This window comes from Phocoena phocoena, chromosome 19, assembly GCF_963924675.1.
Source record: "Phocoena phocoena chromosome 19, mPhoPho1.1, whole genome shotgun sequence".
Classification (NCBI taxonomy): domain Eukaryota; kingdom Metazoa; phylum Chordata; class Mammalia; order Artiodactyla; family Phocoenidae; genus Phocoena; species Phocoena phocoena.
The window spans coordinates 9055420-9072516 of NC_089237.1; the positions used below are offsets into that span (position 1 = coordinate 9055420).

The window sequence follows — 17097 nt, forward strand, 5'->3', positions numbered from 1 at the left end:
GCGGGGTGGACAGCAGAACCCATTGCGGGAGGTGAGAAATGCGGGCTGATCGCAAGGGATAATAGAAGGCAAACAGTGTCGACTGGAAAGGTTTTTATAATGCTGCTTATACAAGATATACAGAGAACTAGGTATAACTCGTTTTGCACATAGCTTTTACTCAATTCTGAAATCAAAGACATTTATAAATTAAGTCGAAAAAAATTTTTTTCAAATAACAGGGTAACATAATATTCTGGATATTAATGTTTCAAATTCAAGATGGAAATGAACTTGAGGCTCAGATTCTTTGGCACTTGACAGGCCTGTGCTCCACTCCTCCCTCAGGGCCACCGCTCAGATCACCTTTTGCGTTTGGCGTGCTCGCCAGCAGGGCTGCTACTCGACTCTCCTGCTCCTTCTTCCTGTTTCCGTTGCTGTGAAACCTTTGTTGGTACAGCACACTCTGGTAGGGTTTCGGCTTTCACTTAATGCATCGTTTGCGAATTAGCCTACCGGCATTCTTTTCCGATAAATCTGGGAGGAGTGTAGTGGCGCTCTAGATACCATCACCACGAATGCCTTAATTATTCAGAGAACCCAGAATGCACACACACACACATATATATATATATATATATATATATATATATATATATATATACACTTTTTTTCAGATTGTCTTCAGAATTAAAACAAATAATATATATAAATTCATGGACATCTAATGATCCCTTAAATCTGAGAAGCACAGACTTAGAGCAGTGGTTCTCAAAGTGTGGGCCCAGGACCCGGGGCATCACCCTCACCTGGGAACTTATTAGAAATGCAGATTTGCAGTCTCCCCTCCCTTCCAACCAAGTGAATTCCCCGGGCGGGTCCTAGGAATCAGGCCTTTAACGTGACTCCAGCTCAAGCTGAAGAGCTGCTGCTCTAACCCAGCGTGATCACCTGTCTTATAGATGAGGAAACTAGCCAGGAGCTACAGCTCAGGATCGAGGTTCATTTATAGGACAACTGGGTCTCAAGCCTGGAACTCTGGGCTTTCGTGCAGTTCGATTCCAAAGCTCTCCATTGTCATTTCTTTCTCAGTTTTTGGTTTTGTTTTCTTTGGTTTGGGTTGAAGGAGGTGATGACTAAAGTGTTGGGGTCTTTTCCTTTTGTTCCTTCTAGTGCCAGAACCTACTAAGACCTGTTCAAGCCAGCTCCAACCTGCCGGGACCAGTACCAGTACTTCCACCAGCACTCCCTCCAGCAGCAGCAATGGCAAACGTGCGTCTGCCGGCGGCCAGCAGCCAGCTGCATCCCGTTACCTGCCTCGCGAGGTGCCTCCACGCTTCCGCCAGCAAGAACAGAAGCAGCTGTTAAAGAGAGGTCAGCCGCTGCCCACGGGGTCTCTGACCAGCGTGAGCCCCACCCAGGGTGCTGGGCCTGCAGGGCTGAGCCCTCCCCCGCTGCCTGGAGCCGGAGCACAGCCGCACCCCAGCAAGCCCCAGCCAGGTAAACCGCACAGAACCCGGCGTTCTTTCTATCTGAGAACTGGTTTGCTACTTTCAACTTGCTGCCCAGAAATAGAAATGGACATATTTTGATCCATGTTTACTATACACTTAGTAAAGTTAGCTAGCTAGATGATAGCTTGATTCATTTCAATTAGATTTTAAGGTTTACTTCTAGTTCCCCCTACTTATTTATATTGTTCCTCATACACTTTCAGATGGCATTAGCTACTTCAGCTAAGTTTGTTGCTCACCAGAAACTAAAGGTATATGTCAGTACATAGAAATCTGTCAAGGCAGATGCTTTAGAACCCTGCAGTGAACACTTCAAAATAAAAGCCTTTTCCCTCAGGTTACTAGGGTATCTCATGACTGCACACATACTTTCTGTGCAGGGAGGTAGTAGCATTTTATGGGGAGCGGTGTTTCTCAGGAACTTATTCAAGCATCTTGAGGCAACCCTGCCTGCTGTCTCCCCGTGCTCGGCCCCTGCGGTGTCTGGGGCTCTGCGCCGCCTGCTGCTTGTTGTGTCCTTGCCTGCAGGTCAACGATAACTTTCTCTGGGCTCCCAGGAGAGCTCGCCACGTGCTCATTTGTTTTTCCGCTCCCAGAATGTCAGCATCTCTCATCTCCTCTCTCTCCTGTTCCCATCTTCTTGACCTCATGGATTTACACTTTTAAAAATTTATTTACTGGAGTTTTTGGGAAATTTTTGGAAGAGCAAAGTACATGTGTTTGACTGCCATGAATCTCTGATTTTCTTAAATCTTTACGTTTCAAGTAATTTAACTAACAATTGGCAATGGTTCTGGCATCGAAAGCGTATTTGCTGATGGTAGTGAAATTCAGGTCTGTAATCAGAGAGTCAAGGAGGCTTCTTGTGTTACATCAGAATTTAAAAGAAACATGTCACAATTCATATTAATATTTGTTTTCCTTCATGTGCTGCCTTTTTATATGGGGAATAATTCCAGCATGACATCGAAGTATTTATAGCAGAATTTCTCAAAACCATGACTTTGTGGTTTTATTTGAAACAAATATTTTTAGACAGCTTTGCCATGTCTCTTCAAATAGTCTTTACTTTCATCTGCTAAATTCCTGGTAGAGGCGATGTAGGTCAGTGATTTTCAGCAAAAAGCTAGGAAGAAAAGAAATGATCAAATATATTCACTGAATATAATCCCATCTGCTTAACTGCAACCAGTTTATAGTCAAACATATGGTTACTTTCCACACTGAAATACGGTTCTCCGACCAATCTTAACAGAGACAAAGATTGTATAGTCAGACCTGTATAGCTTGGGGTGTTGATTTAAGACGCTTATATAGAAAAACTGAAAAAGAAGTGTAACAGCCCTGCTTATTTCTGGGCTTATCTCATTGTTATAAGATTAGTTGGCAGTCTTGCATCAGTGTTCTCACCAAATGCGAGAGGTGCGAAATGTTACTGGTATCTTCTTAGATAAGGAGAAAGTAATCAAGAAATTGATTCAGTAAAATTTTATATGAAAGTAATATTCTTTAAGAAAGTATCTGGCTCTGTAATTATAATATCCCTCTCCAGAAAGTTATTCCTAGTTGTTTGTACTTTTTAAAATACATACATTGAAGACTAAATCATCATTTTATACATAAAAACATCTTGAAATGGAATCAATTTATATTAATAAAATAAGAAATGATTGATTTTTTTGGCTCCCAAGCAAAAGTCTTTGTTTTACACCAATTTCATCTCTTCACCAGCAGTCTCTGGTATCACAGCTTCAGAGGTCCCTTCGGAAACCTGTCCTGGTTTCCTAGTTCCTAATGCAGTCTCCGTCTCTCTGCCTGGCTCAGTGCCCTTCCCAGCCTTGTCCAGCCAGCATGTTTCCTTCCGTCCCCGGGTCCTGCTTTCCGTTCTGATTGGGATTGTTTCCGTGTGGCTTCACAAATAGGCCACACTCAGTGTTGCCTTTCCCAGCACATGCACACACCTGATCGCCCTGCCCCTTTCTGTCTGCAAATCACAGTCACCCACCCTCCGTGAAGCCCCTTGAGTATTTCTGTCCTCAAGCTCCTCTTGAAGCTGTAGGATACTCCATTCGTCCGCAACATGCAGCCTCACACTCACTGTATACTGTGTAACCTGTATTGTATCCTAAAAGGACAGTGTCCGAACCTCCTCTGTGCGGCTAGTTGAGCAGAGTGAAAGGAACTGAACTGAAGGGGAAGTCCTGGCAGCCGGCACTGATTATGCCACAGCCAGTACTTCCATTTCTCACCTAAAATGAGACTTCTAAGGTCCTTTCCCTGGAATCTCCAACTCAAACCCGCTTCCAAAGATCTCGCTTGATTTTGTCAATGCAAAGCATTGCTGGGACGCCGTCCCATGGCCTAGTGGAATCAGCACAGGGACCATGCCCCCGGGCATGGAGGCAGTGTGGCAGTGTGGTCAAGAGACAGGTCCGATTCGTTTTCCAGACCCACGACCCCTGTGTGACCTTGTCACTTAGCCAACTGGCAAAAATTTTAACTGATAAGTGTATATAGTCGTATATGTGTAGTGATTCACCCTATTAAGCTTCCAGAAAAATGTTATTTTCTATTCAGACTGTGTTTTTGCCAACCTGCAGTATAACTCCAGCTTGAAACATTTGAGAGCTTTTATCTTTTTTAAAAGAGAAAAAACTCTTTCTCGCTGCGCTTAAGGCAGAACAATGTGTTGTTTTGGTGGCTACTTTGTACATTCATAAACTGAGGCTTGGATTAATACGCGGTAGTGTTTGCTACTTAGATCTTTTGTAGATAGAAGCAGGAAAGAAGTTGGACACGTGCCAATTTACATACGGGGCTCATTTAGAAAATTATAGCTAGTGTTGGTATGCCGAACGTTTAGTGTGTGTTCAGGAAAAGCGGGAAAGAGGAAGGAACGGAACACAAAGGAGTAGGAAGGAGCAGCGGTTTATTTGCATGCAGCCAATGGGCAACGCGCCCTTGCTCTTTTGGCAGACTTTCAAAAAACGGAGGAAAAGTGGCTCTGGTGCTGCTGTAACTGGGTCCTGTAGTGAAAATGGTTGTGACAATTGAACGAATTTTAAGAGGCAGGAAGATCGGTTTAGTGTCATATGCAATTAGATAATCAGAGCTTTCAAGTCCTCTGCGCCGATGCCTCCCCCCGCCCCTCCCGCGGGAGGGGGTGATCGGCTCCCTCCCGGGAAGGGAAGGGCAACGCCAGCTCCTGCCCCGCGGGCGCCTGCAGGTCGCCGGGCGCAGCCAGCACGGAGCCTCCCGGTGACGACAGCCGGCGGCCCGGGGCGGCGCGGCGACAGGGTGGAGCTGGGAACCCGCGCTGCCCTAGATGCGGGCGCCCGGGCGTTCGGCGCGCAAGGTAGCGTCTCCAGGGGGTGGGCGGCCCCTCTCCGCAGGTACTTTCGCCCCCGCTGCCCGCAGAGCCGCAGAAACAGAGCCGACACGGAGCAGACAGCAGCTGCTTCTCCCGGGCCTCGGACGGGGCGCGAGGGGCGCGCAGACGACGCGTTAAGATGGCGCCCCCGCCGCTGAGCATGGAGCTGCTCCGGGCCCCGCGCCGCCGCCCCCGGGGCCGCCCCGCTCGGCAGTGCCTCTCACAGGGTCTGACCGCGGAGGAAGCAGCCTCGTTTCCTGCCGTTTTGCAGAAAAACAAGGGAATAAGCGTTTTCCTCTGGACACTTTCATTATTGTTTGCAGTAAACCTTTCACTTGGTTCTGCATTTCATAATGCCTTCCATTGATAGAAGTTGACGGAGGAGATGTCTCGGAGTCTGTCCAGTGACGGAATTCTGAACTCAGAGCACTCTCTCCACAAGATTTTTACGCACACTCAAGGCAGTGGAGAGGGAGGTGGCTTCGGTTCTCTCCAAAGCTGAAAACGGTGGTTTCGTTGATCCCGCCCCTTGAAACCGAGGACTGTGTGTTATCAGTAAGCGAAGCACTCATGTGTTTTCAACTATGGAAGGCATTTGGAATGACTTTACAATTTATTATTCTGTCATTTCGGTTAAAAGGACTGCGGTGAGAAAGAATGGACTACGCACTGTTTGTCAGCGTTAGCAATAATTAAGCATCCCGCGCACTTCTGAGTAAATCTTGTCCACACTTCCCTATCTGATTAATTTGATACCTAATTAAAAGCTCGCTTACTGTAGCTTCAGGAAGCTCTTTGTTAAACACTTTTTCTTGAAAATTTTATCTTTACATGGTAACATTTTGGAATTTAAAAAAAGAAAGCTTTTTTCTTTAAACCATGCTATCGTGTGATCCTTTTTAATCACCTAAGACTGTTTATGTTACTTACATTTTTATAGAGACACCTATTTTTAGAACGTGTAAACCATTCAAACAGCAGGGAAAAAGTGAATTTAACATTTGGTGATAGAATGTTGTAATGGAAGGAGCACTGGAATTTTATCCTGAAGATAGGCATTTCTGTTCAGTCCTTACTGGTTATTGGTTATAACACCTTTTCCAAATCTGGCCTCTGAGCCTCTGTTTCCCCATCTGTAAAACAGATGTAATTTGTAAGTTTCAGTTAATTTAATATGTGTGGACATACGTAGAACTTGAAAGTGCTATGAAATATGTGACGTCTTAGGGATAGGAAGACTTATGTATAAACTCTCAAACTTGCTGCATAACAGTCGCGTGGATTTTAGCCTTTAACAGTTCCTGTGGGCTTATCCTGGAGAGTTGAGAATAACCTACAAGAGAATTCAGTCTTGGTTTATTTTAGAGCTTTCGTTCATCTCGAAATGCCTGTTCCCAGAAGTCAGTCATTTCACAAATTTCTCATAGAGTCTTTTAGACTATAACTAAAAGATGGGTTTTTGAATCGATAGCACAGTCAAGAGACTTTGGTTTATGAAAGGCATGTTATTCAAATATTTTTGAAGTCATAAATTCTCCCAAGAAGAATGGTGTGCTTTAAACATAGAGTAAATAGCCTTAAAAATGTAACACGTTTTCATTTTGGGGATAAATTCTAGTGTCAGAATATGTGGTGGTGGTGGTGATGGTGGGAGTGATGATGCTGTTCACGTGATGGTGGTGTCGGTGATGATGACGATGAGCGGCAAGAGAGGAGAGACTTTAGGGGCTCCCCAGAACAGAACTAGTCAAATAGTGTGCTGTGCTCCTCAGATACCCACAGAAGACTTTAAAGGAGTCTGAGTGGGGAAAGGCTGGTGGGAGTGGGGAAAGCCTAATTTTTCCGAGGTGGCTTTAGGTTTAACTCCTTTGTGTTTTGGGAAAGTAGGTTCTGCTCTTTGTTTTCTGTTGTCTGGTTTTTACCACTGCACTAAGAAGACGGTGAGTGGTATTTTCAAATCAACTTAAGTCTATATTTGAAAATCAAAAATATTGCATTAAAATCATAACTTTCTGCTTTCTAGTTTTCAAGTCCTTTCCAGCTTTTAAATGCATTTATGTGTTCAAACTTTTTTTTTTTTTTTTTTTGGCTGTGCAGGATGTGGTATCGTAGTTCCCCAACCAGGGATCAAACCAGCACCCTCTGCATTGAGAGTTCCAAGTCTTAACCACTGGACTGCCAGGGAAGTCCCCAAACTATTTTTTTTTTATATATTAAAGTACATAGGACACAGTTGATTCCCATTTTAAAACTTTTTGAGAAGGAAAAAATGAGAAAACAAGATAAAGTGAAAGAAGGAAAATAAAAAACTAGAGCAAAGAGTGGCACTTTGTGCATATCATGCTTGTCTCGGCACAGAAAGTTCTCTGAGGGGAGACGAGGTCTTGTTCATCTGTGCAGTATCGGTAGGGCTGTTGAACTTGCTTGTTCAGCAGAATGTGAGTGTCTCAGGGAACTGTCATCGGAGGACACTGTGACTAGAGTCACACAGGAACAGACTCTGTACGGGGCCCCAAACTGTAGGAGGAGAGGACCCTGTAAAGAAAGATCCTGGGGCTAGAGCTTTCTTTAATGTACCAGAACTGGGAACACTAAGGAGCAAAGGCCGGAAATCAAATTGTAGAACCACGGCATAGAGTAATTTTTACCATTTAGCCTTAACTTTTCGGTTTTTAATGTATTTAATGTTTATTTTGACCCTGTAAACACCCCCAGCTGTGGTATTATCTTGGAAAAATCCGTATATCATTTTGGTGTTCTTGAAGTTTAATTACAATGAAAGGCATCGTAATATTTGTCTCTTTCATTTTGTTTCCTTATCCACTGTTTCCATTACAACTAAAAACATCTTAAGTAGAAAAATATTTTTAGTGGCTTACATGGTAATAACACATATAAGTGTATATAGCAGATTAACTTGTTAGCCTCACTTGAAGCCCCTCCAAATAGTTCCTTATATAAGGGTGGCCGTCTTTGCAAGCTTAGGACAGAAGTCCTCACCTGAAAATGGACTTGAGCTGTTCCGTGCACTGGTGAGAATTGAGCTTCTCCTTTAGGTTCCTTTAGTAGCAGTGACCCCCTGTCCTTTATACCTTCTGTGCCAAAACACAGGTGTAAGTACCCGTTCAGTAAAACTCCCTTGGTGTTTGGGGGACATTTCTTTTTTTCTTCCTTCCTTTCTTCCTTTTTTTTTTTTATTGCCACACCACACAGCTTGAGTGATCTTAGCTCCCTGACCAGGGATTAAACACAGGGCCACAGCAGTGAAAGCACCGAGTCCTAACCACTGGATTGCCAGGGAATTCCCAGGGGGACATTTCATCTCATGCTTTCACCTCCTTCCCTCTTTTATCTCCTCTCCTCTAGCCTTCTCTCTCTCGTCTCCTTTCCCACCATGTGTACCGAGTTCCAGAACACTTAGCTCACCTTTGAGTTAGGAGCGCTGGTCTCCTGGCATACACCACTTGCAGACACATTCTCGCCTTTGAGAAAAGCGTCCTGTTGAGTGGATGACAACACATAGATTCCCCAGTGCTTGTTGGATGTAGCCCCCACTTGATCGAGCTACTGAAGCAGGTGATGGAGGGGAGTGAAGAGGGGAGAAGAGCGGTGCTAATGGCCTTTTGAGGAGCTGGATGAAGCACCTGTGAGGATGCGTGAGTCCACACGGAGAGACTGCTGGTGCACATTAACGTCTGAGCTTCTGACTTGCTTCTCCCAGGACTGAGGGCGGATCCGCTCAGAGGTCTTGCAGCCGCCCCAGACTCAATATGTCTGGATCTCAGTCCGTCATCTCCCTTTCTTCTCTCCTTCCCAGAACTGCCCTTACTCCAGTGTTCCCTATTATAGTTTAATATAGTTCCCTGTGCTCTACAGTAGGTCCCTGTTGTTTATCTATTTTATATATAGTAGTGTGTATCTGTTCATCCCAAACTCCTAATTTATCCCTCCCCCCGTCCCCTTTGGTCACTTTAAGTTTGTTTTCTATGTCTGTGAGTCTGTTTCTGTTTTGTAAATAAGTTCATTTGTATAACTTTTTTAGATTCCACATACAAGTGATATCATATGATATCTTCTTTCTCTGTCAGTGGACATTTAGGCTGCTTCCATGTCTTGGCTATTCTAATAGTGCTGCCATGAACATAGGGGTGCATGTATCTTTTCCAATTATAGTTTTGTCTGGGTATATGCCCAGGAGTGGTATTGCTGGATCATATGGTAACTCTGTTTTTAGTTTTTTAGGGAACATCCGTACTGTTCTCCATAGTGGCTGCGCCAATTTACATTCCCACCAACAGTGTGTGAGGGTTTTCTTCTCTCCAGCGTTTATTATTTGTAGACTTTTCAGTGATGGCCATTCTGACCAGTGTGAGGTGATACCTCGTAGGTTTGATGTTAAGAACCTTTTGAAGTGTGTGAGTAGGCATTCATGATCTGCTGGAGGTGCATTTGGAAAGACTATTTGGTGCATTACTGAGAAGAGACTGGAGAGAAGCAGGAATGGGTCTGGGGGAGACAGTTAGAAATTCTCCGAGATTCTCATAGGAGAATCCAGTCGTAGTAAGTGAAAGTGTCCTAGAGACTCCAGTGTGTAAACGCACAGGCGAGACTTCATCCTGCCCTCTGTCGGCTCGGGTGCTGGGGCTCCTGCCAGCACTGCCTCGTTGGTGCTGAGCTGGCTCTGCTGCCCTTGAGCTCTTCCTCTTCACCCCAGGGAAGGACTGAGCGGTGGAACTTGATCACTGTGGGGGCCATCCCTTCAGCAAACAGACACACTTGTTAGAAAGAGCCCAGGCTGCACGGCGACGCTACATACCCTTGATACACCTTTATGGATGTGTGTGTTTTTTTTAACCTAATGACTAATATTTTTCATGAGATTTGGGATTTTTAAAATTTACGTGAATGAAAAAAATCCTTTTTCTCACAGGATTATCTCCTTAATTGCAACGTTAGCCTTTGGTCCTTGGCCCTTTGTTGCTCTTGTAAAGCTCTAAGGGCAGAGGACTATCCGTGAAAGTAGAGAATTCAGGTATTTATCAGCATGTTGATTCAGTGTTTTTCATGTAATTTTTCTCCTCCTTGTTTTCCATCTCCCCTTTTCAGGTTTAGTTACTGTATTTTTTTTTTTTTTTTTCTTTTTTGGCTGCACTGCACAGCTTGTGGGATCTTAGTTTCCCAAACAGGGATTGAACCCGGGCCCTCGGCATTGCGAGTGTGGAGTCCTAACCGCTGGACCGCCGGGGAATCCCCTCGTTACTGTATTAAGTTCATTACTTGCCTTACCCTCTCTCGAGAAGTTTATAAATTATTTTATCTTGTAAAATGTTATGTAGGATGTTATATAGCTCAAAATGTAATGATCTACATTTATTTTTCTCACAAGCAACAACATTGCTCCTACATTTTATCATCTCATAATGTCAGAAATTAAATAATATTTACTATTTACAGTTTTATGTTTTGATTATAAATATTTGTAGAAAATTCCAAAACAAAACCATCTGAGTAGGAGGATGGCATATTTTGGAATTGTTTTACATTATTTATTGAAAACTCATTGGGTTTTATGGGTTTTTTATATGCAAACAATGTAGTTCTTGGATTGTTCATTTTAAATGAAATAAATCAGTTTGATTATAAAAATGCTTTACATGTGAAAAGATGTTCAACATTACTAATCATTAAGGAGAAGCAGACCAAAACCACAATGAGATACCACTTCACACCCATTAGGCTGGCTGTTATTCAAAAATCAGAATATAACAAGTGTTGGCAAGGATGTGGAGAAATTGGAACCCTGGTGTATTGCTGGTATAGTGTTTCATCTTGGGATGAGGGATAGTGGTGATGGTTTCACAAAATGAATGTACTTAACACTGCTGAATTATATACTCAAAAATGGTTAAAATGGAAAATTATATTTTACCAGAAAAAAAATCTTCTCTCCAATATTGTAGTTGAGATCGACAGTGTCACCTATGTTGCTAGGTATTTTTGTGTGTGATTCTTATGTAGTGTATATAAACTCTAGGTTACAGATTTTAGAGCTGAGAACCTTAGGGCTTAGGCGGTTAGTCCGTCGCCGTCTTTGTAGAGTGAGAAATGGCTTCAGATTGTTCAGCTAATTGGTGGCTTTAGCTAAACTCATATTTGGTTCTATACATTGATTCTTTCGTTTGTCCAACAAACATTTATTGGTTGCCTAATATGTGGCAAGCATTATGGATATAAAACCTTGCTAGGCCAGGCTGGTAACCGGCTACTCCTGGGTGTAGGTTGCAGTGAGTGCTCTCCTAGTCAAGAGGTAGGTGGCCTGCCTTTGGGTAAACCTTGTCCCTGCAGAGGCAAGACCGAGGGAGAGTGAACTGTGGTAGGTTTGCTGACAAAAAGTGATAATCTTTGGTTTTTGTTTGTTTGTTTGTTTTTAATTGGGGTATAGTTGTTTTACAGTGTTGTGTTAGTTTCTGCTGTACAGCGAAGTGGAGTTCCCTGTGCTATACAGCAGGTTCTCATTAGTTATCTGTTTTATACATATTAGTGTATATATGTCAGTCCCATTCTCCCAATGCATCCCATCCCACCTTTCCCCACTTGATGTCCATACGTTTGTTCTCTACGTCTGTGTCTGTGTTTCTGCCTTGGAAACTGGTTCATCTGTACCATTTTTCTAGATTCCACATATGTGCATTAATACATGACATTTGTTTTTCTCTTTCTGACTTACTTCACTCTATATGACAGTCTCTAGGTCCATCCATGTCTCTACAAGTGACCCGAAATTTCATTCCTTTTTATGGCCGAGTAATATTCCATTGTACATATGTACCACACCTTTATCCATTCATCTGTCAATGAGCATTTAGGGATAATCTCTGTTTTTTAACTTGGTCTTATTTTCAGTGTTAAATGATGAGTGGCTCATTGATCTCTTTATTTTGAAGGCCACCAGGGAAGCCCTCGTTGATCTCTTTAAATTGGTTGTTACATTAGCTAGTTTTTATAGTATAGGCAAAACTAACAGAGGAAATTGTCATAAACCAGGGTAGCAGAGCCAACCCCTAATATCAATATTTGGCAATAAAGAACTTCGTTGTTTTATGGTAATTTAGATACCTAAAGTTTTCTGTTGCCTATCTTCATTTTCCCTTTGTAGTTTTCACCTGGAATTACCTGCCTACTTTTTAAAAAATATTTACTTCTTTATTTTCTTAAGAACAAAAGCCTCGGATTTCCCAGGTTATGCAGTGGTTAAGAATCTGCCTACCAATGCAGGGGACACAGGTTCGAGCCCTGGTCTGGGAAGACCCCACATGCCTCGGAGTAACTAAGCCCGTGCGCCACAACTACTGAAGCCCACGCGCCTAGAGCCCGTGCTCTGCAGCAAGAGAAGCCACCGCAATGAGAAGCCCACACTCGCCGCAACTAGAGAAAGCCTGTGCGCGGCAACGAAGACCCAATGCTGCCAAACATTTTTTAAAAAGAAGAATAAAAACCTCTTACAAGCGACACAGTTGATTTTTTTTTTTTTTTTTTTGACCACTCTATGCAGCATATGGGATCTTAGTTCCCCTACCAGGGATCGAACCCATGCCCCCGGCACTGGGAACACGGACCCTTAACCACTGGACTGCCAGGGAAGTACCTACCTGCCTACTTTAGAGTCACCTAGACCATCCTTCTAAATTCATTGCGTTCCTTTCAGTCACGGCCAGTTAGCTCAGTTGGTTAGAGCGTGGAGCTGATACATTCATTACATTCGTTGTAAATCAGGCAACAGAAGTCATTGGTTTTGGGGTTTTTTTTAAGGTTGAAGTTAGTTTTGGTATGTTCTTTCTAGTGATGGTGATAATTCTTTGAATACTTCCTCTTTTAGCTCCATCAAATTATAAAAGAGATTGCGGGGGGAACCCAGTTTGACTGTCCATGAGTAAGATATTTCTTGTTGAAGTTAATTTGCAGAGAACATAATAATGAAAATGTTCTAAAAGAGAGAAATATTTCATTGCAATTATCTGTATATCATACTATTTAAAGAAACTCTGTCAACGATTTCTAAACTGTGTGAGGTCTTGAGTGATGCATACTTCGAATGAAGTCTATTGGAAAATTCGTTGGAATATAAGTTTGATTGCAATGTTAGAAATACTCAAAAAATTAGGAAATTAAAGGAGGTAAATAACAGATACCAAATACTAGCTTCTTTAAAAGGATCCTAAGAGTGAAAAGATATAAATACTATAGAAGATATCGTATAAAGTTATTCTGGGGATCTCCAAAGAAAAGGCTAAATTAAGGAAGTAGAAAGCAAATGTAGAAGGAATCCATAGAGATCCGAGAAGATACCAGATATAGGGCTGAGAATATTTTTTATTAATGCACAGGAAACCAGGATAAACCATAATCCCTGGTAATAACAGATAAAGTAGTATAAATGTAATCAAGTCGTTCTAACTCTTGTACCCTTGATAACATGAGAGATCATTTTCTAAAACCACTTCTCTCTCTCTCCCTCCATCCCCCACCCCCAAAATATTGGTTCTGTTATATGATTCTGTGGGACATTTACAATTCTTTTCTACCAAATGAGCTGTGTAACTTCTATCTAATACTATGAGTCATTAGAAGTCTTGAAAAGAACTGCAAATTGCACTCAGCATCCATGGGAGCTTCAGTGTTGTAGCCAGCGTTTCCCAGAAGCTGAGTATTCACAGGTGTTGCACAGTCCCATAGATTGCAAACTGCTTCCAGTTAAGCCACTTTCTTTACTACAGATGCTTTCAGAGCTGCTCCTGGGCTAACGTGCATTGTGACTCTTCTCAATAGTATGGTGTAGTGGTAAGAATTAAAGTAATTTTAGAAGCGTTAACTCTTTTTTGAATGGGAGCTACTTAGAAGACAAATAACTTTTTTCTTGAAGTCATTTTTTAGTATTTGTCATTCAGAATTGAAAACTCGAAATAAAGAGCTTCCCCCAAAGACTAGTTTTAACAGTTGATTCAGCGATAAGTGGGAGGAGAATCTGACTTTGAACTTGTTTCATCTTTTTCAGAAATCGGCCACAGTGGGCTGGCAGAGCACTATGAAAGTTCCCACTGGGGACAGCAGCCCACTTACAGGAGCGAAGCCAACGGCAGCTGGGATAAAGTGATAATAGACAGGACCGATAAGGAGGCGTGGCCTTCCATCCCGGGAACAGAGGCTGAATCTGCCTCAGAATGTACGACAGACACTGACTGTACCTCCAGCTGTGGCTCAGAGAACAGTAGCATGGCTACAGGGAGTGCCCAGGGCAGCTTCACTGGACATACCAAGAAGACGAACGGCAATAATGGCACCAACGGCGCACTCGTCCAAAGCCCTTCTAATCAGAGTGCCCTTGGGGCGGGGGGAGCAAACGGTAATGGAAATGCAGCCAGAGTGTGGGGCGTAGCCACAGGCTCCAGCTCCGGCCTGGCTCACTGCTCCCTCAGTGGTGGGGATGGAAAGATGGACAACATGATCGGAGATGGGAGAAGTCAGAATTGCTGGGGTGCTTCCAACTCCAATGCTGGCATTAATCTTAACCTTAATCCCAATGCCAACCCAGCTGCCTGGCCTGTACTTGGACATGAAGGAACTGTGGCGACAGGCAACCCTTCCAGTATTTGCGGTCCAGTCAGTGCCATAGGTCAAAACATGGGCAACCAGAATGGGAACCCAGCAGGCACTTTAGGTGCTTGGGGAAACTTGCTGCCGCAAGAGAGCACAGAACCACAAACGTCCACTTCTCAGAATGTGTCTTTCAGCGTACAACCTCAGAACCTTAACACTGATGGACCAAATAACACTAACCCCCTGAACTCTTCACCAAACCCTATCAATGCAGTGCAGACAAACGGACTGCCAAACTGGGGCATGGCTGTTGGTATGGGGGCCATCATCCCGCCCCACCTGCAAGGCCTTCCTGGTGCTAACGGATCATCAGTTTCTCAAGTCAGTGGGGGTGGCAGTGAAGGAATCAGCAGTTCTGTGTGGGGACTGTCCCCAGGTAACCCTGCCACAGGAAATAGCAGTTCTGGGTTCAATCAGGGGAATGGCGACACTGTGAACTCGGCATCAAGTGCTGAGCAGAATGGCTCCAGCAGTGCTGTGCACAAGGAGGGAAACGGAGGGAACGCGTGGGATTCGGGACCTCCTGCTGGTCCTGGCATCCTCGCCTGGGGGCGGGGCAGTGGCAACCATGGCGTCGGTAACCTCCATTCGGGAGCTTGGGGCCACCCCAGCAGAAGCCCCTCTAACGGGGTGAACGGGGACTGGGGAAAGCCCCCAAACCAGCATTCCAGTAGCGACATCAATGGGAAAGGATCAGCAGGGTGGGAGAGTCCTAGTGTCGGCAGCCAGAATCCTGCCACGCAGCCTGGCAGCGAACACACGAACTCTTGGGCCAAAGCTGCATCTTCTGGAACGACAGCAAGTGAAGGAAGCAGCGACGGTTCTGGCAGCCACAACGAAGGAAGCGCTGGGAGGGAAGGAACAGAAGGCCGAAGGCGAGACAAAGGGATTCTAGACCAAGGGCACATCCAATTGCCAAGGAACGATCTTGACCCAAGAGTTCTGTCTAATACTGGTTGGGGACAGACTCCAGTAAAGCAAAACACTGCCTGGGAATTTGAAGAATCCCCGAGGTCTGAGAGAAAGAATGACAATGGGACAGAGGCCTGGGGTTGTGCAGCTACTCAGCCTTCAAACTCAGGGGGGAAGAACGATGGGTCCATCATGAACAGTACAAATACCTCTTCAGTATCGGGGTGGGTCAGCTCACCACCTGCTGCTGCGCCAGCAAACACAGGTTGGGGAGAGAGCAGCAGCAAAGCGCCAAATGGCCCCGGGGTTTGGGGGGACACGATAAGCTCTACTGCTGTTAATAATGCTGCTGCGGCCAAGAGTGGCCACGCTTGGAGTGGGACCGTAAATCAGGAGGACAAGTCACCCACCTGGGGTGAGCCTCAAAAACCCAGAGCTCAGAACTGGGGAGATGGACACAAATCGAATCCAGCCTGGAGTGCAGGAGGGGGAGATTGGGCAGACTCGTCTTCTGTCCTTGGACACTTGGGGGATGGGAAAAAAAATGGCTCTGGATGGGATGCTGACAGTAATCGATCAGGGTCTGGTTGGAATGAGGCTCCAAGGTCTGGGACCAGTGGCTGGGGCAACGGCACAAATGCAAAGGTGAATCCAGGGACAAGCTGGGGAGAGTCTTTAAAGCCCGGCCCGCAACAGAACTGGGCGAGCAAACCCCAAGACAGCAGCGCAAGGAACTGGGGAGGAGCCACTTCCGTTAAACAGACAGGAGCAGGGTGGATTGGGGGGCCGGTCCCTGTCAAACAGAAGGACAGCAGTGAGGCCACGGGCTGGGAGGAACCTTCCCCGCCATCTATTCGACGCAAAATGGAAATTGATGATGGTACCTCAGCTTGGGGCGACCCGAGCAACTACAACAATAAAACTGTAAACATGTGGGACAGAAACAACCCGGGCATCCAGAGCAGTGCCTCGGTCAGCACCACCACCAGCACCAGCACCACCACCGCGAGCACCAACGCAAACGTGGCCGAGGCGCCCCCGACACACCAGGCCAGCGCCCAGCTGAACCGATCGCCACTGCTCGGTCCAGGTACGTGGGGGGCTGTGTGTTCCTTTAGAGGCAAAGAAAAAATGTTTATTCTCATTACATTTGCACACATACGCGACTAGCGTTTTTGTAGCAAGTAACGTTAAACTGATTTTAGTGCCCTTCACCTTACAATATCGTATTGAATGTCACCCAAAGAGAAGAAAGTTAAGTAGGATTCTCTGATAGCTTTTAATTCAAGAAAAAAAAACATTAAGCACCTTCAAAAGAAAGGAGAGGGAAGAAGAAATACGTTCTCTTAGGAAAGATTGAGGACCGTGATGTTAGTTTGTGTTTACTTATTACAAAGTCTTTTTTGTTTTTTGGTTTTTTTTGGGGGGGCCTCACTGCACGGCACGGCATGTGGGATCTTAGTTCCCCGACCAGGGATGGAACCCATGCCCCCTGCAGTGGAAGCTCAGAGTGTTAACCATTGGACTGCCAGGGAAGTCCCAAGTCTTCACTTCCTTATGAGATAAACCACTGGTTCTCAACACCAGAGGGCTTTTGTTAGAATTACCCAGGAGCTTGGGGACTGGGGGATACCAATCTGAGAGATTGCTAGTGTCATTGGTCTGGAG

The 17097-nt window shown here is 44.7% G+C and overlaps 1 protein-coding gene across 5 annotated transcripts in view; it reads left to right on the forward strand.

Moving 5' to 3' along the window:
• Window positions 1–1160: 1160 nt before the first annotated feature.
• The window catches only part of TNRC6C (trinucleotide repeat containing adaptor 6C), a 56580-nt gene continuing 40643 nt past the window's right edge, over window positions 1161–17097 (forward strand). For 3 of the 5 annotated variants that reach the window (XM_065898114.1, XM_065898112.1, XM_065898115.1), the window contains exons 1-2: window positions 1161–1479; window positions 13916–16519. In XM_065898114.1, coding sequence (XP_065754186.1) covers window positions 14134–16519 — 2386 coding nt within the window. In that variant the 5' untranslated portion in view covers window positions 1161–1479; window positions 13916–14133. Of the gene's footprint in view, window positions 1480–13915; window positions 16524–17097 lie in introns of those variants that run through there. The other 2 variants (XM_065898113.1, XM_065898111.1) reach the window with 2 other exon arrangements.